A 27,255-nucleotide genomic window follows, 5' to 3' on the forward strand; every position below is an offset into this window, starting at 1 on the left:
ATTATTTGATTCAGACTGTATTTTCCATGTCTTTACTGATAGATGCATTTGTCTCTTATTTCTTCTCTCTTGATTTTTCCCACCAGCCTTTATTTCCCTTCTATTTAGTCTTTTTTACAATTTTCTTTTTGTTTTACAATTCCTTATCATTTCTGCCTCATTATGCAAAAAAGGTGGACTGTCCTTCATTGGGTCAGCTTTTTTATTTAAACAGTAAATAAAAAAGTAAAATCGAAACCAAATGCCTACATACCCAATGTGACAAAATGTAAAGAAATAGAAGAAAAATGTGTAGGTCAATTAAATCTTAAACCGTTGTAAAGTCAGTTTAGTAAAAGTAATATGATTAAAAAAGTTTTTAAATTAGTACATTTTATGAGTATTTATTTATTGGTCCATTTATATAGTTCTGCCTTTATTTAAATCTGTCAGTTTCAGTCTTTCCCAGTTATGAAATAAAAAGTGTTAGAACAAGAAGACTGAACCACACAGATGGGCAGGCAATGTAACTGGTTTACATTTACTCTGACTTTTACCTGTGAGTGAGATTTACCTGTGAGTTGCAGATTTTATACCAATCCATGAACCCAACTTTATTTTATTTATTTTTTTGATTAAATACCAAATGAGATGTTGTGTCTCTGACCTTTGTCTTTTTAGGAAGATCCAACTCTGGAGAGACACTTCAAGGGGCACAAAGATGCTGTCACCTGTGCAGACTTTAATCCAAACCAAAAACAGCTGGGTAATTCCTTTTCTTTTCTTTTTTTACGTGTCCTGTCTGGCAGTGTAGCCCTTAGAATTGCTGTCTGAGTGCCAAGAAAAAGCCCAACAGCTCTATTTTGCTCTATTGCTCTGCTTGATATACATGTAAAACATGTATCTAGCATTTGCTTTGGGATTTTTTTTAAATGCAATGCACACTGAGACAGAAACAATAGGGAAAAAGAGGAGAAATATAGGGAGAGAGGTGGGGTAAAAAGTTAACAGGGAGAGTAGGAGAAAGGAATAGAGGAAAGAAAGAAGGATAAAAAGAATATGACACCCTAGGAGTCTGCTTCTACACCTGCAGAAAAAGAACGAAAAGAAAAACCACAGCGACAAACCATAAACGCACACATAAACAACAACAACATCACTGAAAAGTATGCAGTGCTAATTAACACAAGATGTGGCCTGTATAGAGTATACCTGTATATTTATGTATCAGTAAGCACCTGAATCCAAACACCTGTGTGTGTATGTGTGAGCATGCCTGTGTTTATAAGGTTTCTCCATAAGAATCTTCAATGGCGGGGGGGCGGGGAACAATGGACCTGGCTACAGGCACCAACCTGACAGATAAACAGGCACACACAATTACACATTTCCACCCTCGTGTGGACAGACACAGACACTCCCCACACACCCAACGTAAAAACACACAAGAAGGGATGGCATGCACACACTATACTCAGTGTGCTCAGTTTTACTGGGACCCATGTTTAAAGTTCTACAAATAATAGAAGCTGTACTTTCTTTTTACCTTGACGGTATTTAATTTGTTACAACCTGTTTTATTTTCAGGTTAATACCATAGTATGTATTAAGTTTAGACTTTTAATGCTGTGGTTACAAGTTAATCTGAAGTCATTCATGTCATGTGCATATTCACTCACTGGCAGCTTCATGAGGAACACCTTGCAAGTACTGTGTTGGAACCGGTTTTACCTTCAGAACTTCAGCGAGTCGCCATTGTCATGTCTGGCCAAATTCATTGAATTGCTGCAGTGTAATGGGCTGACTAGTGTTAACTAGCAATTGCATGGGTGTACCTAATAAAGTGCCCGCTGAATGTATTTCCATTTTCTTGCCTGGCCTCACAGCTAAATTAATGTGTTATTCACCGTTTTCACTATTTTGTCTAAAATCCCATAACATATTGAGGTTTTAACCCAATGGTGTAGACTGCTCTCTTTAATACTTTATGCATACAGTGGCTATATATATATATATATATATATATATATATATATATATATATATATATATATATATATATATATATATATATATATATATATATATATATATATATATATATATATATATATATATATATAGACACAAGTATTTTTCTTATCGCATGTTCTTTTTTTGGTGCCCTTCTAGCTACAGGGTCGGTGGATAAGACGCTGATGATCTGGAATCTGGCTCCAAAGGCGAGGGCCTTTCGCTTCGTCGGACACCAAGATGCCATCACCGGGCTGCAGTTCTCTCCGTCTGGGGCCCTGGTGGCTTCTTCATCCAAAGACAGAACGGTTCGCTTGTGGACCCCTTCCATGTAAGTGCCTGTCAAGTTGCTGAATATTTCTATAGGGTTTGTGGGGGATGAATCATGCATATTATGCTAAATCAAAATTCAAGTAGGACCATAAAGCAGTCTCGACCTCAGTTCATTGTGCATGTTTGTGTGTTTTGGGGATAGGAAAGGAGAGTCTACGGTGTTCAAAGCCCACACCGCAGCAGTCCGCAGCGTTGCTTTCTCCCATGACGGCCACAGAATGGTCACTGCGTCTGATGACAAGTCTGTTAAAGTGTGGAGTGTCCATCGGCAGTGCTTCGTCTACTCCCTCAACCAGCACACTAACTGGGTCCGCTGTGCCAGGTACCCAGCTGCACTCTTTCCCCTAATGAACTCTCTCTTACAGTGCTTTGCAGAAGTATTCATACCCCTTGGACTTTTCCACCTTTTGTCATGTTAGAACCCTAAACTTCAATGTATTTGAAATGATAAATGCATTTATCTCACATAGCACTCAAGGTGCTTTTAGATCCAGCCCCATTCGCATGTTGATGTGCAGCTTGGAGATCACTAGCTTGCCCGAGAATACCTCGACATGTGGTGGGTCAAGAAGGCATCAGACTCACAGCCTCGTGAATGCCAGACTGAATGCCAGAATGCTCATCCCAGTGAGCCGCATATTAATGAAGTGGAGGGGGAAAAAAGTACAAATCCAAATCTGAAAGGTTTGGCTTGTGTTTGTTTTTAGCCCCTCTGGGTCAATGCTTTTTGGAACCACCTTCTGTTGCAATAAGAGTCTTTTGGGGGTACGTCTCAACCAGCATTGTACATCTACAGGGTTCAAGTTTTTCCCCTTTCTTCTAAGCTGAAATTTATTCTCGTCAGAACCTCATTTGGATTTAAGGCTGGACTTTGACTAGGCCAACACATGAATAGGCTTTGATGTAAAACATCCATTGTAGCTCTGTTTGTATTTCCGTTGTTACTGTCTTGTTGGATGGTTTTCCTCCGTTTCTTGGTATTATGTAAACCAGTTTTATATCTTTTAGATTATAAGCTTAATATAAAAGACCATTGACTGTTTCAAAGATGTACTCTCTCGTCTCCTCACACAAGCCGTCGGCTCTCCTTGGCTAGTTTTTTGCAGGTCTGATGTTTCAAAACCTAATCTACTGAACACAGATTAGTACAGAGGATTGAAAGATTGCATTAGATGTTACCAATATACTTATTTTTTTAAGAACATCCAGATTTCAAAAGATAAATTTATGAAACACCACACACTTGATGTGTTGAGTCATTTAATTTTTTTTTTTGGTTTCCTTGTTCTTTGCTCCATCAGGTTCATTTTAAACCAGTAATGTAAAAACCTGCCAATAACATAGTTTTGTCAGTTTTAAACGTAATAACACCAGGAACAAAGTTATTGAGACAATAATGTAATAGTTTATCATACCTATTGTCTTATTACTCTGCCTTAGCAGAGTAATAGCAATAGGATTGCAAAAAGCAATCCTATACAGTGATTGCAAAAAGCAATCACTGTGTAGCAGATATAGGTCACAGGACCACTGTTCCACTCACTGGCTTTTTTGTTCTTTGAGAGTTTTATTTTTTCAGATTCTATAATCAATCCATCAGATTGTATTTGTAGAACACTTTTCACACAGTCAAGTCTAACAAAAAGTACCTTACAGGGGTTCAAAACACAAAGACAGACATTTAAACACTAGTGATACAAGGAAATTATCAAAATGTTAAAATCAAATAAGGGCACAAACCGAGCTACTAAATTACTTAGTATTCCTTCATATAAGAAATTACATATTTAAATGAATAATCAAATGATGTTTATGATATTATTTCAATGACAAGTAATTCTCTGCTTGACTTTCACAACAATAACTAAAGAAAGAGAGCACGGTGTAGTGTTGCTGATGAGTGACTGATAACTATAAAATCCACCGTTTGAGGAGCTAAGTATAAAAACTGTGAAGTCATTTTTTTTATTATTAATGTAGTCTGGTATGGTCTATTCCGGGGTTCTGGAAAGGAGGGTCCGTTGGATAGTCGAATCTCGGATTCAGGAAGAACAGTGTGGTTTTCGTCCTGGCCATGGAACACTGGACCAGCTCTACACCCTCTGCAGGATCCTGGAGGGAGCATGGGAGTTTGCCCAACCAGTCTACATGTGCTTTATGGATCTGGAGAAGACATTCAACCGTGTCCCTCAGGGGGTCCTGTGGGGGGTACTCCGGGAGTATGGAGTACCGGACCCTCTGATAAGGGCTGTTAGGTCTCTGTTTGACCGGTGTCAGAGTCTGGTCCCCATTGCCGGCAGTAAGTCGGACTCATTTCCAGTGAGAGTTGATCCATTTTGGTGACTTAGGATTGCGTCTCTGCTATTTGCGGATGATGTGGTTTCATTGGCTTCACCAGGGCGTGATCTACAGCTCTCATTGGAGCGGTTTGCAGCAGTTTGTGAAGCGACTGGGATCAGGATCAGTGCCTCCAAATCCGAGACCATGGTCTTGAGCCGGAAAAAGGTTGGGGAGGATGTGCTACCCATAGTAGAGGAGTTCAAGTATTTTGGGGTCTTGTTCATGAATGAGGGGAAGATGGAGCGGGAGATCGACAGGCGGATTGGTGCAGCGTCTGCTGTGAAGCGGGCACTGTACCGATCCGTTGTGGTGAAGAGAGAGCTGAGCCAAAAGGCGAAGCTCTCGATTTACCGGTCGGTCTACGTTTCTACCCTCATCTATGGTCACAAGCTTTGGGTCGTGACCGAAAGAACGAGATCCCGGATACAAGCGGCCGAAATGAGTTTTCTCCGTAGTGTGTCTGGGCTCTCCCTTAGAGATGAGCTCAGTCATCCGGGGAGGACTCAGAGTAGAGCCGCTGCTCCTCCACGTCGAGAGGAGCCAGTTGAGGTGGCTCGGGCATCTGGTCAAGATGCCTCCTGGACGCCTCCCTGGTGAGGTGTTCCGGGCACGTCCCACCAGGAGGAGACCCAGGGGAAGACCTAGGACACGCTGGAGGGACTATGTCTCCCGGCTGGCCTGGGAACGCCTTGGGATCCCCCCGGAGGAGCTGGCCCAAGTGGCTGGGGAGAGGGACGTCTGGGCCTCCCTGCTGAAGCTGCTACCTCCATGACTCGACCCTGGATAAGCGGAAAAGAATAGATGGATGGATGGATATTAATGTAGTTCTATTTATGTATTAATACCTTACTGGCTACGGTTATTACATGTTTAATGAAGATGCATTTATTGCCACTTTATTGAAAATAAAGCTCGGCCAGATGTAGCTCTATGCTTTGGTAACCTGTAGTTTTCATTACAGTATCGATCGGTGCTACATTAGTAGTTGTATTCCAGGGTCGCCCTGTATTTGGCTCCATCCATCATCCCATGTATTCAGCGTGAACTAGCTTCCCTGTACCTGCTGAATAAAAGCATCCCCACAGCATCATCCTGTCACTACAAAGTTTCACCATGGCATTTTCTTTATTTCTTAAACTGCGTTTTAAGTCAATTATAAACGTTTTTACCACAGTTTGGTAATTAAACATATTTTACTACTAATAATCAAACCATTAGATTTCATTTTCCTTGTGCACAGAAAACCCACATGTCCCTAAGACTGACTTTTCGACTAAACCTAAATTGGTGAACTGGGAACTTCTTTACTATTTACAAACCACAGATGAGTATATTGTATTTAATAACCTAAATCAGATCGGAACAAGCTCGTGCAGCTTTTGTTTCGATGCTGGGAGAGTAGAGAAACCGGAGCCGAATCTGTGCAGCGTGTATATCCTATTACCTATAAATATAATTTTGCTCCCACCAAAAGTCTGTGGTATTGTACTGTAAAATCCTCCTGGTTGTTTTTGCCTTGGATGAGGAAAAACCATACTCATAAATTTCTAAATCTAAAGCTCATACAGCTTCTCAATCTGCTTTTTTGCTGCTACTCACTGGACCAGAGTGGTACTGCAGTCTCCCTCACAGCATCAGCCCACGTCATTAACCCGTTTTGCATAAATGGTCCTTAGCAAATGGAAAACCAAAAACCCAAAAAGCCCCAGACTGGTTTACTCTGGGAAACCAGTCTGGGGCTTTAAATCTTGGGGCTTGTAATGGAAATGGGCCCATTGTTACATATGGTGGAGGCAGGTAGACACATTTTTATTAAAGCTTCAGTCTGACTATGTGTTATGCTCTTGTTCTGTGTGTTTGTTCAGATTCTCTCCAGATGGAAGGCTCATAGCTTCCTGTGGGGATGATCGCTCTGTCCGTCTTTGGGACACATCCACAAAACACTGCATCAACTGCTTCACCGACTGTGCAGGGTAATCCTGCTAACTTTACACGTCTATGGCTTGGTTTGCATCTGAAAGCAGTTATTATTTCTCCATAGGTGACCGAGTTGCTGCACGTTTGTTTTTTATACTTCTCTGATTATTTTATGAAGGAAACCAAAACTTCCCCAGGGAGAGTGTCCAGCAACGTACTGTGTGGAACGTTTTTAGTTTTAGTCAGCATCACCAGCGCCACTGAGTAATTATTTCTTTCTTCCAGCTCTGCCACATTTGTTGATTTCAACTCCAGCGGCACCTGCATTGCATCCTCGGGAGCCGACAGTTTGCTTAAGATCTGGGATTTGCGGACCAATAAGCTCATTCAGCACTATCAAGGTACGGCGAATCCCCTCGTCAGGGCTGAAACTAGGGCTGCACAATTAATCGCATTTGCATTAAAATCACAATTTTAATAAACACAATTTCCAAATCGCAGAGGTCTGCAGAGATGAAAGGTAGCCATAGGCTATATTTTCACATATATTCATCAGTATTTATTGTCCTTTTTTTATAAATGAATAAAAAGAATAATAAAAAGATAACTTACTAGCTTTAGATGACAGAAATACCTGATTAGAAGCTTTGTAGCCAGCAAAACAAAGTGTGCATGTAATTCTTTCAAAACTACTCTGTACCATGGAGGTGGTAGCATCATGGTGTGGGTCCGTTCGTTACCAGGGATACTGGTTCGTACTTGGATGATGTAACGAAGGAGAACTACCAGCACAGTTTTAAACGTCAAGCTCATAACATGAGCTGGATGGTTCAGACTTGGTCATTTTTGGTTGTTTCAGCTTCACAATGAACCCAAAAAATATCTAAATATTTTGTTTGGAGGGATAAAGCAAAATGACATTAGGCCTTTGGAATGGGTCTGACTCCAACCACACCTTGAGTTTGCCGATCATGCTTAAACAAAGAAGAGTGGTCAACTATCCAGCTAATTGATTGCTCAGGGATCCTAAAAAGGGACATTTATACAAACATAGCTAAGGATATATTTGTAGTTTGAGACTGTTAAACCATTCTCTAATCCACAGAGGTAAAAATCATCACTTTACATCTGTGGATTGGAGAAAATGCCCAATGAATTTAAGCTTGTGTACTTGTTTTTAGAAATGCGTGACTCTGTATAAAGAGAGTCAGGCCTGGAAAAATGTCTCGGCTACATTTTAAAAACCCAAATTAATGACATTCATGAAAACTACACACATTTCTCATCTGCTCTGCGTTGTTTTTCCAATGGCGGCTGTAATTATGCTTTTCAGATATTTGGACTTTGTTTTTGCCTGTATGAAGCAGCAATTTGCTTTGTTTTTTTGTTTTTATTTATTTATTAGTTTTGCTCCATTTTCAGTCCACAGTGCAGGAATCAATGGTTTCTCCTTTCATCCATCCGATAACTACCTCATCACTGGCTCCAGTGACAGGACGGTGAAGATCCTGGACCTGCTGGAGGGGCGTCTCATCTACACCCTGCATGGACACAAGGTGATGCTGCAGCACAGGGAAAAGATTTTATCCCCCTTCTTTCCTTCTTCCTGTATGTTCTTCCTGCTCCGTTACTTTTGTCCTTCCCTTTTACCTTCTTGGGTCTTCGTCCTTCCTTCCTTCCTTCCTTCCTTGCTTCCTTCCTTCCTTGCTTCCTTCCTTCCTTCCTTCCTTCCTTCCTTCCTTCCTTCCTTCCTTCCTTCCTTCCTTCCTTCCTTCCTTCCTTCCTTCCTTCCTTCCTTCCTTCCTTCCTTCCTTCCCTCTCTACCTCCCAACCGCTTGCCCACCATTACCTTAATTACCTAGATTAAATAATTTCCTAGAACTCATTATTTCCTTGAACATGATGGTTATGCCGTCTGTATGCAACTGCTTTGGACAAAATTTCCTCCACTTACCATGTTGGTGAAAAAAATTAATATGATAGTATAGGGAAGTAAATAACACTTTGCTGTACAGGTCATCTGGACCAAAGGGGAAATTTGTAAATGTACATATTTTAAGAAAACATTTTGTAAACAATCGAAAAGATGAATGCACAAATCCAAAAGGCTCATCTATTTCACCAAAAACGAAAACAATAAAAAATAAAATAAAAAATTTATGACAGCTAAAGGTGAAACAAAGTGCGTGAAAAGCTATGAATATTCTCAGTGCCTTCAGCATTGACAATCAGAGCAGTGTCCGGGTATGCTGGCCACTGCTCTGAAATAACCTTCGTTATTTCTGCATTAGTTGTGAGACTTCCCTGCAAATAAAATCAATAAAGTATTTTGCGGCACAAAAATTAAGATTAATGCTGAACCTTATCCTGTGACAGACTGGCGACCTGTCCAGGGTGTACCCCGCCTCTCGCCCATTAACAGCTGAAGATAGACACCAGCACCCCTCATGACCCCATGAGGGATAGACGTGTTAGAAGATGGATGAATGGGTGGGCTGAACCTTATCCTCTGCATAACACAACTGGACCCATGGTTCAACTTATCTCTATAAAACCTTAATGTTTTATGTGGTTTTATGCAGTGTCATAGATAGATAAAAAATCCCACCTATGTTTAGGTTTCAGAATCTCAAAAATATGTAACACTCATGGTGAACGCTACTACAGTATTAAATCAAATAGACAAAGAGGTCTAACATATAATGCAGAAATAATGAATGTCAATATAAAAAACAAATGTGTGTTGAAAGAATGGTGTCCAAAGTTAAGGACGCCACAGGAATCAGGATCCAGTCCAGATTTTTATGCGTGCGACTTTAAATAATATTCCAAATGTAATACATTATGATGAAACTGAGCTGCAGAGCAGATAGTAAGTTATTCAGAAACATGTACTGGGAGATGTAGTGTTGGGTCAAGTGAAAGAGCTGGAAACCAGGTGTTTCACTTCACCCTGCAGAGAAAAGAACAAGAGGAACATTATACTGGTTCAGAGTTATTGTTTTTTATACTTAATAAAGATCCAATGACATGCTCATGTCAGTTAAATTATTGTCACATGAGCACGGATTGTACTCACTCTGCATCTGTATGCTATCTTTGAGTCAGTATCTACCCATCGACGCAAGCAACATATTTACCCGGATCTCTGGTTTGGTTTAAAACCTGTGCAAACTTAGCAGGAGAGAAAATTTAAAGATAAATGTTGCTTTATTAACTTGCTGATTCACACTGTCATATTCAAATGTTATGCTTGTTTTAAGGTTTTTGATCCACATGCACAAACTACTCTCAGGAGAAGGGAGGAAGTTTAAAAATGTTTTTAAAAGATAGAGGAACTGGTCTGAACAGGAGCAAACTGGAGAGCGTGGGCGGAGGTGTGACACCATTGATAACATGGTGACCACCTGGAAGAACAATAAACACAACCCCAGACCCTGGATATGTTGGTTATTTGTGGGGATTTCACTTTTCGCAGTAGTAGTGTTTCTTCCTTAGGTGGTCTGAACAGTCTCATAATCATACACTCATTGGACACTTTTTAAAAGTAAAATATAATGAAAGCCAACACAAAATGTAATGAATTCTTCTTTTGCAAGATTCTAGTTTGTCATTTTGTTTCTAAACCATATTAGAAGGCAGTTCTAATAATTCTGCCACCATATATACAATAAATTGAGGAGCCAGAACAATAGAATCATTGTAGAACACAAAAATATTAAAACACATGGCCATATAAATAAAACATACATGCACAGAAAAAAAAGACTTCCTTTGCTGTTTTAAGATGTTATTCCTGCAACAGACAGAACAAAAACTGTGTGGGTTTCACAGGGAATGGAAGACGAGGAGATTATTCTTTACTACAGCAATGTTATACCTTGACACTGCTCTGACTGTCAATGATGAAAGCACAGATAATATTTACAGCTTTTCAATGTTACACCTTTTGTTGTCACACATTTTTGTTCATTTTAAAGTTTTGTATCATTTTTAGTGAAATGGTCAAATCTTTGGATTTGTGCATTCATCTTTTTGTCTGTTTACAAAATGTTTTCTTAAAGAATGTTCATTTACAAATTTCCCCTTTGCTTTGCTATACTGCCCTCTGCAGCCGCCACACTGAACTGCATGTGATATAACATGGTAACCACTGAGTGAAATATTGAGAGATGCAGCAATGTATATTGTGATATGTTGTTTCTTTCATAATCAATGTTGTCGATTATGTCGCCTAATTATAACAGCCCTAGTTACAATCTGATCAGGGCATTTTAAACATTGAGCAATCCTCAGGTTTAGTCCTTTCAGGTGTTTTTGTTGTGTCTTTATGCTTAATTCTTTTGATTTTTAGGGTGCTGTAAACACCGTGGCCTTTTCACGCCTTGGAGATCTCTTTGCCTCTGGGGGAGCCGACTGTCAGGTTGGTTTGTTTCTTTTCATAAAGTTTTAATAAAAGCTCTGCAGTGGAGTTCTGCATTGTGTTTACGAGTGGATTTTACCAGTTAATCTTATGCTTTGAGATCAACTATTCCATTGTAGCTCTGGCAGTATGTTTAAGGTTGTTGTCGTCCTGCTTGAAGGGGAAGTCTCAACAGGATTTTCCTGCGTTTAGTTCCCTCGACCTTTCTGACAACTCTGACCTTGTCAAACAGAAGGATTCCCACAGTATGACATTGGCACCACTGTGGTGATGGTGTGTTCTGATTTCATAATCAGAGAGATTGTAATCTCTCTGTGTCCACTCAGCTCAGTTCTTCTGTTTGCTGGACAAAATGGTTTGTAAAGGATCGGCGGATTGGCCAAATGCCGGCGTCTTGCCTTGTGATGTTCTTTAGATATCCAGGAGCCTATTGTGCTTCTGGATATCTGTCATCCGAACAAACCAAATGTGCAACTTCCTTTGGTGGACAGCCATAATGACTAGTGTTGCGCCGATGCCATTTTTTTGGCCCCGATACCGATACCCGATACCTGGCTGTGCAGTATCGGCCGATACTGATACCATTACTTTGAAATTTATGTGTGTGTATAAAGAACAGCACACTACTTGGATGTAAAATAATTGCTATCATGGCATTGTCAAGCTGCTACCTTATTAAAGCAGGAAAAAGACTAATACAAAGTGAATCCAGTAGAACTAGTGAGTGGCGGGAGAGAGAAGGCTGCGTTCAAGTGACATAGAAACATCAAAATGGTATCTGTGACCAATTGTTGGTACTCGCCGATATTGATACCACCATTTTAGTGCGGTATCAGGCGCCCCGGCCGATACTGGTATCGGTATCGGTGCAACACTAATAATGACAGCACATTACTTATGAGGTAACTGCTGCTAACATAAAAAGGTGATGACTTAAATCCCACCTGTCTCACTGTTACAAATATTCCTGCAAGTTAGTGGTTGCTATTAGACTCTCACAGCTTCAGTTCTGCTGATGACTTTACTGAAATAAAGTCAGCTGATTGTTCTGACAAATACTGACAATAAATGACAAAAAAATAGAAATTTGTCATACAAAACATTGGTGTCACCCGCAAAACCTTTGGCAGCAGTGACAGATTTGTACTTGGCGGTTACTATTGTCTGTGTCTCTGTCATACAAGAACACCCCAACCGTTAGTTTGTTGTTAGTCTGGAGCACCGAATGGCTCTGTAGGCTCTAGACGTCTTTCCAAAAAAAAGTAAAAAACAAAGCAACTGGACTTGTTTCCCGTAGTTGAAGACTTGACCATGACCATGAGCTGGATGACTGAGAGTCTTCACCAGCATACTCTAGACGTCTGTTACACACGTGGTTTGTGTTGCAGGTGCTTCTGTGGAAGACGAACTTCGACGGCAAACCTTATCAGGACGTCCTGCAACAGCACAGCCGCAGATCCACCCCTGATCCTCCGCCACACCTGTCGGACATCCACCCCAGGACACCCCACCTCCACCACCCACAGCCCACAGCCATTCAGGTCTCCTTTACTTCACCTCTTGCATTAAAACACAATGAATTATTTCTTATAGCAAACCGGACAAAACCGGAGGCAACCGGACTTTCACTCAGTTGTTCAGAAAACGTTTCGCCACCCATCCAGGAGTGTTTGTCAGCTCTGGTGTCTCGCACTAGAGCAACCTGCAGCTGGAGCGCTGCTGTTTTTAAGCACATGGAGGCCCATCCTCTTAGGCGCATTGCAAGTCAGATCTGGCTCGTTAAGACCAGTTACCTCAGATTTAAGCCCGTTTGCTGTTGCCATGGTTAACAGAATTTGCTCGGGCAATTATTTCTGATGTTTAAGTTGGAAAAAGCTGTGACAGATCTAGCATAGTATCGTTCAAAGTTTTTCTTTCTTCTTATCAACAAATTATTTTAATGAGGTTCGATTTTGATGAAAGAAGTTTGTTGCCGTTCCTTTTGTTTGCAGATAAATCCAACTGTGACAGACACTCGGTCCGCTGATCCTGCTGTTGTTGAGCTGGGCCAAGCTCTCCATGACAACAAGGTAAGGTGACCGACAAATAGAATCTGCACCAACACAGCCAAACAAGGAAACATTACTTTCTCTGATCTACTTGTTGCTTTTTTTTTTCTTTCTCCTCTGTTTGAAGTGCCTTGATTTGTAACCGTGGGTGAGCTTTAGGGAGGCTGTGCCTGCCGGTTGTGGGGCAGCTTTACCCTGACAGCACTAGGTGGCATTGCAGACCACAGTTAAGTTAGACTGATAAATGGCAGTTCATTCACCTGCCCAGCTGCTCTATCCCTGCTTAAAGCCGCACCTTCATTCAGTATTTTTGCTCTGTGAATATTCATCACATAACGACACTCCGGCTCTTTGAAAACAACAGCATTTGCAATTTGATTGTGTTGTAGTGATGATGTGACCTAAATTTAAAAGGGGTAAATAAGGGCATTTGTTCCAGGTTTCCAGTCTGGTCTTAATTCATATAACGATTCACCACAAAACAATCCAGGTTTTCTCTATACATTGATGTTTTGGCAGTGTTTAAAATGATTGCTCCATTATGACGACTAATTAAAGAATCAGAATCAACTTTATACGGCAAGTTTTTGAGTACAAAGAAGGAATTTGACTGCAGTTTCCAACAGTCGCATCATAACAGACAGACGGGGGGGGGGGGGCAGGTTGGTGGCCCGACTACATTTCAAAAGCCTCTTCTCACGGTTTTGCAAGGCATAAAATACCGGAAGTGTATCGGTCTTATCCGCTTACGCTACAAAGGTTGATCCCACATAATGGCTGGAAACATGAGGAGTATGTGCTTTAGTCATGCTGTATAGGTCTGATGAGTGTTAGTGTAAGACTGCTGTTTCCTACAGCTGTAGCTGCCCAGTTTAGAGGAAGCTATAGGTAAGAGGTTTTATCCACTCCAGGGTAGAAGATTTATCATGACTGCTGAACCCCGATCCAAGAAAAGAATCTGACCAATATTTGTTAGTCCTTTCCAGTCTCATCTTATTTTATAGAAAGGTTAGGTTGTAAACAAATGTTAGCAGTCGAAAAACTAAGCGAGTCTGTTCATCTGCTGTGTATTTAACTCTCAGATGGGGTGTATATTGGCATTAACATTGCTATTGGAAGATGTTACTAAATCATTATTTCTCGGACCACATGATATTGGTCCGAGAAATAAAACTGGGCTATTATTAAACACTGATGTTTATTTCCGATACGCTGCTCTTTGTGTATGTGTTTCTGGGGGGGTTGATCTCACTATGTCGAAAGGATACCGAAATGCATACAATATAAATAATGTTGGTAAATCAGCCATAGATGTAATATTAATATTGGATATTGGTATTGGCCATAATTTTCATATCGGTGCATTGCTATTTTTTTATTTTCTAACAACTGATGCATATATGCTGGTAGATTAATTTCACATATCCAGAGGAGGAGGCAAATACCTTTTCATAGGATTCAAACTCTCAACAGTAGTTTAAATGGGACTAAAGTTATAGACCATTGGAAATATTGTATGAAAGATCATATTCCCATGAGTTTACAGCATCTGCTTTATTAATCTGTTGCAACTGTAAATAAGAGACCAGTTAGAGTACTTTTAATAATACTGACTATTCAGTAGAAAGACCAAACTGGAAATTCCTTGCTTTGATTTAAGAGAAATGCCACATTTGGTTGGTTAGGTTGACAGTGTTTTCACATAGTCGCTCTGTTTTCATGGGCTCAGAGGTGATTGGAGCAAAGGCTCGCTTTTTATCCAGGTTTTAGAGCCAATCCTGACATTTACAGTTCTGTTGGTTTGTTCACTTACGAGTAGTGTGTTGCCCTACATCTAATTGTAACTCTTTCCCTGCAATTACCTCCTGCGGGGGAGGAAAATGGTGAATGCGCCGAAGCCAAGTGGAAGTCATTTATGATGAGGACGGCCAAGTCGGATATGTGGTTTTACTTCAAGTCTCCATTAAGGACACCGCCGTAAATCAGCAGCTCATGATTTGGACAGCCGTGAGCTTAAGGAGAACTCTGTGCAGAACTGTACAGTGTGTGAATAAGCACAGGAAGATCTCATTTGTTGCATATGTTGGTTTTAAGGGAGCTATCCATACATTTTACACATTTTGTGTAAGTTTTATCTTTTATCTTATGTATTTAAAGATGATTCAACCTTTAACTTATTAGTCGTGGGAGGCCCTTATCCTCGCCCTCTTTCCTCTAAAATGATTTAAAACTTACCTCAAGTGTACAAAAACACGGCAAATCTCCCACTAATTTCCTACTGTCTGTATTTATGGAACTAAAACAAAGCAAGAACAAAAAAAAAAAATGAAGAACAGCCCAAAAGTGATTCGACAGCCTGTCGAATCACTTTTAAGCGTAATAACTCTGCTGCCCCTGCCTGTCTTTATTAACCTCTCATTACTGTGAAGGGACGTTAGCTCAAGCTTCTGTACAACTGTTCTTCAGTTCATTGAGCTTTGCAGACGTTCTTTTCTCCACAGAGCTCATAAGGTCCCATCACAGCATTTCAGACAGGTTGGTCTGGACTTTGACGCCACCGAGATACTTCTTCCAACCATTCTGCTCTGGATTTGCTGCGTTGTCTTGTCTTGCCACAGTGTTAGTCAAACTCCAGCGTCATTTTTTCCCACATTCAGTTGTTTCAAATCCAATCTAGTCATTATAGGCTTGATTTGACCGTTGCCTGCGTTTTGGAGTCTAAAGGCATTGTGCTGGAAAGGTGCCAAGTTGAAGCTTGCCATCCTCAGAATGATGGGCGGTTTATCTCCAGGATTCCTCCTGTTCAAAGGTTTGTGAACCGCAAACACAAGACTGTGCTGCTGAAGCAAGGGTGGAAGCATAAAGGCTCAGATTTATTCTTAATTAGCATCACATCAATAACAATGATCAAATTGCCAGAAGGGCAAGACAGTTGAGGAAATAAAAGAAACTTCCAAGCACTTGAACCATGAACTGCAAAGTATTCATAGTTATTAGAGTCACCTGAAGAATCAAAGGTGATGGTGATCAGTTGTTGGCAGTTGCGATCTATGACCAGTGGATAGGTGCGGATTTTGTTTGTTTAACACAGTCAGATTAAGCGCTTAATGAATGTTTAACTGAGGGCTTTTCATCTAAAACTTTATTGCATTTCAGAGTTGGTGGCTTCTATCTTTTATGTTTCCTCCTCCTTTTTTTCTCTCCTCTTCTCTCTTTGTTGTTTTTCTCCCTGTAAGAATCACCCTAACATGGCGTGCTTATTTGTGTGGTCCAAGAAAGATGGGGAGAGAGAGCAGAAATCCACGTGCCAGTTCCTGGGCCCCTAGGGGCCCTTACCAGGGAGCGGAGCTTCTAATAATAGCCGAGCAGGAGTGGTGCCTGCCCGTTTAGCTCACTGTTACAACAGCAGTTACTGCACATGCATCGGGTTTTGTCTTTGCTAAATATAGCAGCAAAATGTTGCTCCCTTTAAGGCCCTGGGTTCCGACTTTAAATACCTCAGTGAACTGTGGTCATTCTACTGGGTGTTCACCCTGACAAGACAAGCCATCATTAACTTATTGCTCGTGCATCCTTATCTGTTTATGCTAATGATCATCATTATGTTTACATGTGAGTTTTATTAAAGTCAGCAGGATGGTGAGTTTGTGTTTAAGTCTTTACTAAAGGAGGCGCATGTCAATTTTCCGTTCAAAGTTTGACTGAACATAATGATCTGAAGTCAAACTCAGTGTTCTAATCCAGGTTAAAGAATTGCTGTGCAACGTGTGTGTGTGTGTGTGTGTGTGTTTATGTGGAGGTCTGGGATGCTTGAACATGACTCATCGAGTATGGGTGTGAATGCATGTGAGGGTCATTCATGTTTAGATTGGTTTAGAGCAGGGAGCCCCCAGCTCTGTTCCTCCAGTCAGCTCCTATCAAGTGAAATCCATCACTGAGGAATTTCGCATCCTCTCCCACTCTTTCCTCCTCGTCCTTCCCTCCGGTCGTTTCCATCCCCTCCCACTGTTGTGCTGCATGGACTCAGAGTGCTTTCCCTTCCGCTTGGCATCTGTGCCACCCCCCCCCCCCCCCCCATCACCCTAATGGGTTCATGCGGAGGCGGAAGCATGGAGATGAGGCCTGAGAGAGCTTGATAAGATAGATGGTGAGAGTGAGAGAGAGGAATAGGGTGCTGTGAAATGCAGAAAGCCTAATGCGACTGTGTGGGTGGTTAGGCTGGGATGTTCCTGTTTTAGGAATTTCTGTGACCATCGGTGACCTCTTAAACAAGACACATCATTCTTTTTGGAATATTCCCTTTACTTTAGTGCATGAAATGTTTTTATGCATAACATTTCATGACGTTCTGCGAGTCAAACACCACATTAAAGGGAAAAATGCTTCTCTTGAACTGCCTGAATCATCTCATTGTGTGGAGGGAGAAAGAACTGACTGACCTAAAAGTTATCCACAGCTGATGAACTGTGTCTAAAAGTCATGTGCTTAAAAAATGTCTGGCAAAGACACTGTTTTTCCCCATAAAATTAATGTCTAACTTGCAGGTGGTTTACACTTACATGAACACTAATTCTTAAACAGTTTTTGCTTCAAGCAGATCCTTTTTCATTTGAATTAGACGTTAAAGACGGGCTCAAGTTTCCCCAATTAATTATCATTGAATGATTTTTTTATTTTATTTTTAATTTTAATTTTAGAAGAAGCTCCTTTCCTAGTTGCTAGATAAGTCCATGGGTAATAGCTTTAGTAAATGTGCATTTGTTTTGCTGAATACTTTTCAACTCTGTTAATGGAGGCCAACCAAAATGGCGCTGTTAAACAGATGGCTTCACTTTGGCATTCAGAAGAGTTGAAGCTCGTCTCAATGACTGCTAGGTGTCCAGATGCTGTGGCTACGAAACAGGCCCAGAACTTCACCCCTCTACCGCCATGTTCAACTCCTGGTATGGGGAGTGTGTTATAGACACGTTGTGTATTAAACATTGTTTAATTCACTTACAAGTTTAGAAGCCTTATCAGTGCTGCTGTATTTTTATTTCTTTTGGAGAAGTGGCTTTTTCCTAGACCCCCTTCCAAATAGATCATACTTGTTCAGTATTTTTCTAATTGTATTGATGGAAAATGTAACATTTTAAGGTATAGTGGACAGGGAGTGCTTCAGTAGCGCAGTGGTTAGCGCGGCGTGGCCCATGCACGGAGGCCTTAGTTCTCGGCGTGGCCGATCCATGTTCAACTCCGACCTGTGATCCTTTGCCGCATGTCTCTCCTCCTCTCTCACACCCCGTTTCCTGTCAGCCAACTATATGAAAAACGAGCCGCCAGTGCCGTAAAAACCTAAAAAAAAATGTATAGTGGACAATCTTTTTCGGCTTTAAGTTCTGGGGGAACACCTTATCTATTGGTTGTCCCACAAGCCAAACGTTGTTACACGCTCACGTAACGCCAGTGTGGATGCTCGTTCCTTGTTTGTTTCCGCTTGCTGGCTGCGCACTTCTAGTGTTCATGTACCCGGTTAGCTTAGGTGTTAGCCGTTCATTGTTGCTCCGCTGCTCTCACCGTATACTTTGAACATGGCCGAGAGTCACAAGAAGCAAACTGTCTGGCAAGTTTATGAGAAGAGGAGGAAGACTTCAGAAGAAAGAATAAAGACTGGACTGGATTTGGGAGATTTTTTTCAGGCAATCTCCCTGAGGAGTGGAAGAGCAGATAAGACGGTCTTGCAAATGCGTTATTCAAAAAGGGACTTGGGTGTTTTTAACCTAAATGTATACATTTTATAGAATTATAAGATACAGCTTCTTTTCAAGGGCAAAATTATGAGAACGTACAAGAACAGCATTCATTTGTTTTCCAGTTTTCATGCTGTGAGCGGTCATTAGCTATTCATATTAGGAGCAGAGGTGACATCACGCTGCATGGGCAAGAGAGCAGATGGTGTCAACAGGATCTTACTTTTATTTTAAAACGAAGACAAAATCATTATCCCTAAACCTAAGTGGACATTTTAAAATCCATCCATCCATCCATCCATTTTCCAAACCGCTTAATCCCTCATGGGGTCGCGGGGGTTGCTGGTGCCTATCTCCAGCGTTCACTGGGCGAGAGGCAGGGTACACCCTGGACAGGTCGCCAGTCTGTCGCAGGGCAACACAGAGACAAACAGGACAAACAACCTTTCACACCTAAGGACAATCAATCAATCAATCAATCTTTATTTCAGACACAAAAGAGGTCCATAGTAAAAAACAAATGATAAAGAAAAAGACAAACAGAGAATAATATGACAGTCACTGAGCCACAAATAAATGATGACGCCAATGTTTCCACAATCTTGAGAAAAATCTCACTGTACTAAAAACAGGGTTCACTAAAATTACTATTATATTATTGTATGACACAGATAATCTACACATACATTTATACATGAGATTCCTGAGTGCAGCTGCAATTTGGCCTATTGGACAATTTGGAGAAGCCAATTAACCTAACAGTCATGTTTTGGACTGTGGGAGGAAGCCGGAGTACCCGGAGAGAACCCACGCATGCACAGGGAGAACATGCAGACTCCATGCAGAAAGACCCAGGGGTGTGACATTTTAAAATGTCTTTAGAATTTAATATTAAGCTTTAAAGTTGTCAAGGTTTTATAGTTTGTCTTATAGTTTTTCACACTGTAGGTTGTCTTTTATATCAACGTTTATTTAATAGTGTGGATGATGAAGTGTTCCCAAAGCAAATATTTGTGTGTATTCATGTGTGTGTGTTCATAGGGGGATTAGATAGCAGGTGGTTAGATTGGGTTACTTGTGGCGTCTCTTGTATCCCTGCCGACGTTAGCAGTGACGCCAGTTAGACCAGACAAGGTATTCTCTACCAGTGCGCCTCTTATCAATGTGTGTGCTTGTAGCGACATGTCATTCCCTGCTGTGAGAATAAATGAGATTATAGGACATGCCTAATCAAAATACAAGTATCTGGTAGATTTACTCTTTACTCATGCTTAATGACTGCACTCAGGTGTATCATTAGCTGTGAGGTTAAACGTGTGTGTGTGTGTGTGTGTGTGTGTGTGTGTGTGTGTGTGTGTGTGTGTGTGTGTGTGTGTGTGTGTGTGTGTGTGTGTGTGTGTGTGTGTGTGTGTGTGTGTGTGTGTGTGTGTGTGTGTGTGTGTGTGGCTCTACATTAACACAGATGACCCTGTTCCTCTCTAGCTTCCTGTGCAGGGGAAGTATTGGATACTTGATGACTGAGAGGTTTAGACGCCACATTTAAGTGCTGTGGAGAGTATCACGAGTGAGAAGACACGACGGAAATGAGATAAAGATAGTAACAGCTCGGGGGGCTCACTTTCCACACAATCTACCAGAGGCTGTATAACACCATCTCGCTCATTCATCTGCACACAGAACCACACTATGTTGCATTCAGACCTACAATGTCTACAATGTTGCACATACACTGCCTGGCCGAAAAATAACTTGCCACCCGGATTTAACTAAGCAAATATGTTTGATCCTCCCATTGTATAATTACTGGCAACAAGATATTTAACCTCAACTAGTGCAATGAGTTGCTTCTCATTTTTTTTTAAACAACCATGTCGAACGACACATCCCGTAGTCGTGGAAAATATGCCAGTCTGCTTCCGAAGGGTCAAGTTCGTCAAGCAAAGAAAACATCCAAAGAGATTGCAGAAACTACCAAAATTGGGTTAGGAACTGTCCAACGCATTATTAAAAACTGGAAGGAAAGTGGGGACCCATTGAGGATAAAAATGTGTCCAGAAGTGATGCTCCCATCATGCCTAGTGCCTGCTGTACCAGCCTGTGGGGGCAGTGCTATGATCTGGGGTTGCTGCAGTTGGTCAGGTCTAGCTTCAGCAACAGTATGAGCTCAAAGAATGAGGTCAGCTGACTACCTAAATATAGTGAATGACCAGGTTATTCCATCAATGGATTCTTTCTTCCCTGATGGCACAGGCATACTCCAAGATGACAATGCCTGGATTCATCGGGCTTGAATTGTAAAAGAGTGGTTCAGAGAAAATGGATGGATGGTTCAGGGAGCACGAGACGTCATTTTCACACATGGATTGGCCACCAGAGTCTAGACCTTAACCCCACTCAGAATCTTTGGGATGTGCTGGAGAAGGCTTTGCACAACGGGCAGATTCTACCATCATCAATGTAAGATATTGGTGAAAAATGAATGCAACACTGAGTGGAAACAAATCGTGTGACGTTGCAGAAGCTCATTGAAACAATGCCATAGCAATGTATGCCGTAATCAAAGCTAAAGGCATTCCAATGAAATATTAGAGCGTGTGACCTTTTTTTTTAGAGTCGACTTTTCTTTTGGCCAGGCAGTGTACACTCTCACAGTAAATACCCATGCACATAATCTCACTGTCTCTTACATTGAGCCTGCAGTGTGTTTATTTTTAGCAGTTTAAAAATAGATGTAAACCTGTAGGCACTTAGCATGTTTACTGTGTTACATATGAATTGTGATGGGAGTGAGTCAAACGATTTCGGACATAAACATGCAATGCATATCAATGTATGTGTGGTTGTGTTGCTGGAGCTGTTGTCTGCCCAGTGATTTACTACGAGAAAGGATGAAGTTACAATATTCTCACCCCCTGACATTTTGTATAGTTTTGTCAACTTGTAATCACAATTTTGTATGTGTTTTATTTAGGATGTAGTATTTTATCTTAATTAAGAATGAAGTGAAAAATAAATGCCTGAAATATCGGAAATTTGTGCCATGCATTGGTATTCAGTCCCTGTTAACGCCCTGATTTTCCTCTTAGTGTGCGCGAGCTGGTTGAACCTCATGGACAACCACGGGCCTCTTTTTATACTATTTTTAGCTCAGCTGAACACCCCTGTTCAGAGTTGGATTTTCAATGACCTGGTTTAAACACGGCCTACTCAAAAGGATCAGAAGGGAGAAAAATAAGTGATTTGTCACCAGAATATCAGTGCAGGTTTTTTTAAATCCTTGATGTACCTGAGAGATAATAAATAAAAATTGTTTTTATTTTTTTCAATTCAGTTCAATTGTATTTATATAGCTCCAATTCACAACACATGGCATGTCAAGGCACTTTACAAAGTCAAATTCAATCAAATCATACAGGTTGGAGTCTTGACAAGCAGCATTCACTCCTCCAGAAAGAGCGTAGAGCCACAGTGGACAGTCGTCTGCATTATCCATGGCTTTGCAGCAATCCCTCATACTGAGCATGCATGAAGTGACAGTGGAGAGGAACCCCCCCCCCTTTAATAGGTAGGAAAACCTCCAGCAGAACCAGAACCAGGCTCAGTGTGAACGGTCCTTTGCCTCCACCGTCTGGGGGTTAGAGAAGACAGAGCAGAGACACAACAAGCACAGAAGCACACATTGATCCAGGAGTACTTTCTATGTTATATGGTAATAGCGGATGATCTGCCTCCCCTGGATGGTGTCCCAGCTAACAGAACGGCAGACCAGGTGTACCTACTATGAAGAAAAAAATGACAGAGAACAAAAAGTTAAACGTTGAAATAACAACAAACAATGCAAGTTGGAGAACAGTAGGAGAACTCAGCAGAGTGAGAGAAATGGACCCTGATGTCCTCCAGCAGCCTAAGCCTATGATAGCATAACTATAGTGCTAGCTCAGGGTAACCTAAGCCACTCTAACTTTAATCTTTGTCAAAAAGGTAAGTTTTAAGCCTCATTGACCAAAACTGGGAGTTGGTTCCACAGGAGAGGAGCCTGATAGCTAAAGGATCTGCCTCCCATTCTACTTTTAGAGACTCTAGGAACCACCAGCAGACCTGCAGTCTGAGAGCAAAGTGCTCTGTTAGGAACATACGGGGTAATCAGAGCTCTGATATATGATGGAGCTTGATTATTAAGGGCTTTATACGTTAGAAGAAGAATTTTAAATTCTATTCTTGATTTTAACAGGAAGCCAATGAAGGGAAGCTAAAATTGGAGAAATATGATCCCTCTTGGTGATTTTCATCAGACCTCTTGCTGCAGCATTTTGGATCAGCTGAAGACTTTGAACTGCATTTTGTGGACTTCTTGATAGTAAAGAATTACAATAATCCAGCCTTGAAGTAACAAATGCATGGACTAGTTTTTCAGCATCACTCCTGGACAGAATGTTTCTAATTTTGGCAATATTCCTCGGGTGACAAAAGGAAACTCTGGAAACCTGTTTAATAATACTGTCCCTGCTCTCAATACATATCTCCACACTGAGATCTGATGTGTTTTTAAAGTGTTTCTTAAATTTTTCTAGCAGTGTATTTTGAAGCATATTTTTCAGCTCGTAGGGCTTTTCTTCCTGCCTGTGTCATCTGCCATCCCTGTTCTTGCGATCAGCCACTAAGACCCTGTGATTGTTCTTTCTCAAGGGTACAGCATGTGTCCTCTGGGACTTCTGGTGGGAATGTGCTGACAGTGAGTTCATGCAGAGTGCTAAAAATAGACAGGCAGGTTTATTTGCAGGTATTACCGGGACACATGAAAGGCAAATTATGTGAAATAATGTTGTGTTGTATTTTACTCTCTTTCTGTTCAGGGACATGCTTTTTGGTCAAGGTGATGAAAACAGACCTTGGATGCGATGAGGAAAAGACACTAGATTTATTTTTTTTTTCAATTGTTTACTAGTTCTGGCAAGTCGGAAGACTGGCAACTGGTAAAAGTGATCAGCCCCCAAGGGCCATACGTGGTGCCCACAAGCCTATTCAAGAAAATAGCACAACTTTCCAGTGAGTTGCATTTAACAGGCGTTCAAGTGTAAATATACTGGCACAGGTTACTTTCCTCTCCGCATAATCAAACATTTCGTATGAATGTTGGAAGAACCGGATTATTATAGAAAGTAACCTGAAAAGCTTTTGAATGAGACAAGAGTGCATCACGGATTTGACTAATTTAAATTAGACTCTAAATTAATGGTATACACCGCTTACATGAATTCCTGTACATGCTATATTATTTTAAATGAATGAAGAAGTCCACCAGGAGACGGTTAACGTTGAGACATTTTGACTTTGTCATAATTACTGACACAAAGACACTGAGGGACTTGGTAAAACCCACTGAAACTGTAGTTTCAAACACAATAAGCCAATCACTAATGAATAGTAATTGTGACATGAATGTGGTTTGATGTTTTGGATCAATTATAGTATTCTTCTTAGGACAACAGCAAGGGAAGAAATTACATTTTATTCTTAAATGGGATGATAAACGGAGATTTCTCAAAAGTGATTTTTATGGGAGTTGGATAAATTTGGCTCTCCTACAGGGTCAACTGGAAACATTCTAAGTCAGCTTGCCATCTCCTCCTGAAATGGCTCTTTTGCTGGGGACTACAATACGACCGGCAACTGCGTGGGTATTGGCAATCCACAGCTCCTTCCGTGTTGAGCTCCCAGACAGGCTCCAGCTCCAAGCACAGTTATAACAGGACTACTCCCGAATACTAAAAGCTTAACCAGTTGTCATCATGGGACAGAAAATACTCATGGCAACAGTACCAGCAGATAATAGAAATTTGTTTTACCTGTTTAATTTGCTTCTCAGTACACTCAAACGGTAGTGTGGGGCTCATAAGTTCTCCCCCACTATTTTGGGTAAGTAGCTAAAGGTTTGACAACCACTGCTGTATATTTCCTAATACTTGTGATTAGAAACTTTGTAATTCACACAAACCCTAGTAGTCCCCGTTTTACACAAATGAAGAAAACAATGCTTTTAACATTAATGTAGCATTTCTTTGTAGGTATGTTTTTATTCATCCAATTTCTGCATGTTTTGGGCAAAAAGATCAGTACTGAATTTAGTTTCAGTTCAAGAAGACGCTTATTATTTAAAACTTGTTTATACAGGTATTTATACAGAATGAATCTGGAAGGATGTTGCAGTGTTAAAGAAGCCTGCCTGTGGAAATAACAGGCTACCTTAATGTCTGGCAGGGTGGCTGGCTGATGCTATTTTCTGCCTTAGTGGAGGCAGAGAGGATGTGGCCCGGTGAACCGCGTAGGCAGATCAGACGCCTCATGGCTCTGCTTGCCGGGTTTATTTCTGTACAGCTCATCTAGGTTTGCAGAAAAACAAGGCATTGATTCTGAGCTTTTTACTTTTCCCCAACACTGAGAGGGATTCACCTGTAAGCATTGATTTATATGGGCAAAGGTTAGCAAAGGCACGACTGTACCTTCAATCGAATTGTAGAAATGAACATTGTTTTCCTCCAGAGGCATTTGGGATTTGATGGCAAGTAGATAAATAATTGCGTCTAAAGCATCTGTTATGTCAATTCCGATTTCTTTAATTCTGTTTCTTGAGGACTTCTGCTGATGTGGTCATAGTAAATTGCCATGTTTTTTTTTTTTTTAGGATAAAATGGATAAAATGTCATTGATTTAGTTAATTTCCTAAGAATAAACTAAGAAAATGAATCTTTTACATGAGATTATAAATTCATTTCTTGGGAAGTTGAGCTGTAAGCCAACACAGTCTCAGTTTGTTTAAACCCAAACACCACTTACTGCTTTCCCCTTCCAGTTAAGCTCCAAGGAAGTCATTCACCTATCTGAACCGTGCCAAAGGATCATTTGATCCTCAATTAGTCTGTAGAGTAGTCTGTAGAATGGATCTAAAAATTTTACATTCCTGTTACAATGCTATGTTTTGTAAGTAAAAAGTAAGACTTCTGTTTAAAAAAAGAGGAATTCCAATAACCTGTATGCATAAGTGTGCACACTGTTTGAAGCAATTTATGATCAAATTTCAGAATGAAGACTTCTTTGGTCAAAGTCAGCACACCACGTCCTGACTTGACCTATACTTGACTGATTATTACTTAATATTGGCTCACTTGGATTTCACAAGTTTGCACAAGTTCTCCAAATCTGTCGGCTTGTGACGATGATTCTTGTTCACAGCTCTCTTCAAGTAACAATAGATTTTCTGTCCAATTTCGCTATGGATTCTGGGAACTTTAGTTTTCATTTAGATGGATCCATGATTTCCACTTGACCCCTGACCTGACTCTTGCCAGATGGATTTCATTCCGCAGAGCTCCACATGGTGTCAACACATCCATCTGGAATCGCTGCCATTGGGAGGGCTTTCGATGCCATATAAATTGGATGGGTCCATAAGGATCGCCGGGCGGGCCTTTCGTAAATGTGACGTATCCGCGAAGTGACTCAGACAACAATGGCGGCTCGCAGCGAGGAAGTAAGCGGTCACATTGATGCTGCTACTTCCTTAGTGTTGCCCATTCTACTGAATATTAATTCTTTAAAAGAACACCAGAGCTCTCGTCAGCGTCATGGGTTGGTTTTGATGTGTGTGGTTAAAGTAGCACGTCGGTAAATATGATGGACAAGTATGCAAATGATGCAATGGTTTTTGATAAGGCCCCTCCTTTTGAAATACATCTCCAATGGAGCAATCCCAGATGGATGTGGGGAGCTCTGCAGAATGAAATCCATTTGGTGAGAGTCAGCTTACTTGACCCGCAACTTCCTTGTGGGAAATTCTGGGGGACAATTGTGTACTATTCGGATTTTTTTCAGTAAACCAAATTCCAATATCTGGGTGTTTTTAATAGTGCAAATACTTGCTTGAACTGCTATATTTGGTTGGTGTTTACGCTGAAATTGTCACACATTCACACCCTGCTCACCTATAATATGAATATAGCATAGAATACAATAGAAATACCCTTTCTTGTACCCCTAGTGGGGATATTCAGTTGTAATTCTAATATTCGACTCCCGCTGTGGAATGTGCCAACACCGGATTTAGTCAACAGTATCAATGATTCAAAGCCTCCTGGACAGAGATGGTAATGTTGTAATGAAGAAATCATCAGCCTCTGATGCTACCCTCAGTCGAGGCTCAGTGATCATTTGAAACCTATAACGGTGAGATGCATGGAGCTGGAATGCGTCTTCTACACCAGTGGTTCCCAACTCTAGTTGTCAAGTACCCCTGCCGTGCATGTTTTAGGTGTCTCCTTGCTGCCACACACCTAACTCAATTGAATGAATGCTTAAGAGGCTTCTGCAGCACTTGATGGCCTGCAGAGGAGGTCATGCAATCATTTGCATCAGATGAGTGGGAACAGAGACATGTCTAAAAGATGCAGGGCAGTGGTCAAGAACAGAGGACCAGTGT

General features: G+C 41.0%; 1 protein-coding gene across 1 annotated transcript in view; it reads left to right on the plus strand.

Moving 5' to 3' along the window:
* Window positions 1-27,255, plus strand: part of poc1b (POC1 centriolar protein B) — a 66,644-nt gene that overhangs the window by 597 nt on the left and 38,792 nt on the right. Inside the window, exons 2-10 of the mRNA XM_012863679.3 lie at window positions 661-745; window positions 2,152-2,323; window positions 2,468-2,647; window positions 6,531-6,638; window positions 6,868-6,983; window positions 8,005-8,138; window positions 10,937-11,005; window positions 12,394-12,546; window positions 12,997-13,074. Coding sequence (XP_012719133.2) covers window positions 661-745; window positions 2,152-2,323; window positions 2,468-2,647; window positions 6,531-6,638; window positions 6,868-6,983; window positions 8,005-8,138; window positions 10,937-11,005; window positions 12,394-12,546; window positions 12,997-13,074 — 1,095 coding nt within the window. The remainder of the gene's footprint in view (window positions 1-660; window positions 746-2,151; window positions 2,324-2,467; window positions 2,648-6,530; window positions 6,639-6,867; window positions 6,984-8,004; window positions 8,139-10,936; window positions 11,006-12,393; window positions 12,547-12,996; window positions 13,075-27,255) is intronic.

Source organism: Fundulus heteroclitus, chromosome 2, assembly GCF_011125445.2.
Source record: "Fundulus heteroclitus isolate FHET01 chromosome 2, MU-UCD_Fhet_4.1, whole genome shotgun sequence".
Lineage (NCBI taxonomy): Eukaryota > Metazoa > Chordata > Actinopteri > Cyprinodontiformes > Fundulidae > Fundulus > Fundulus heteroclitus.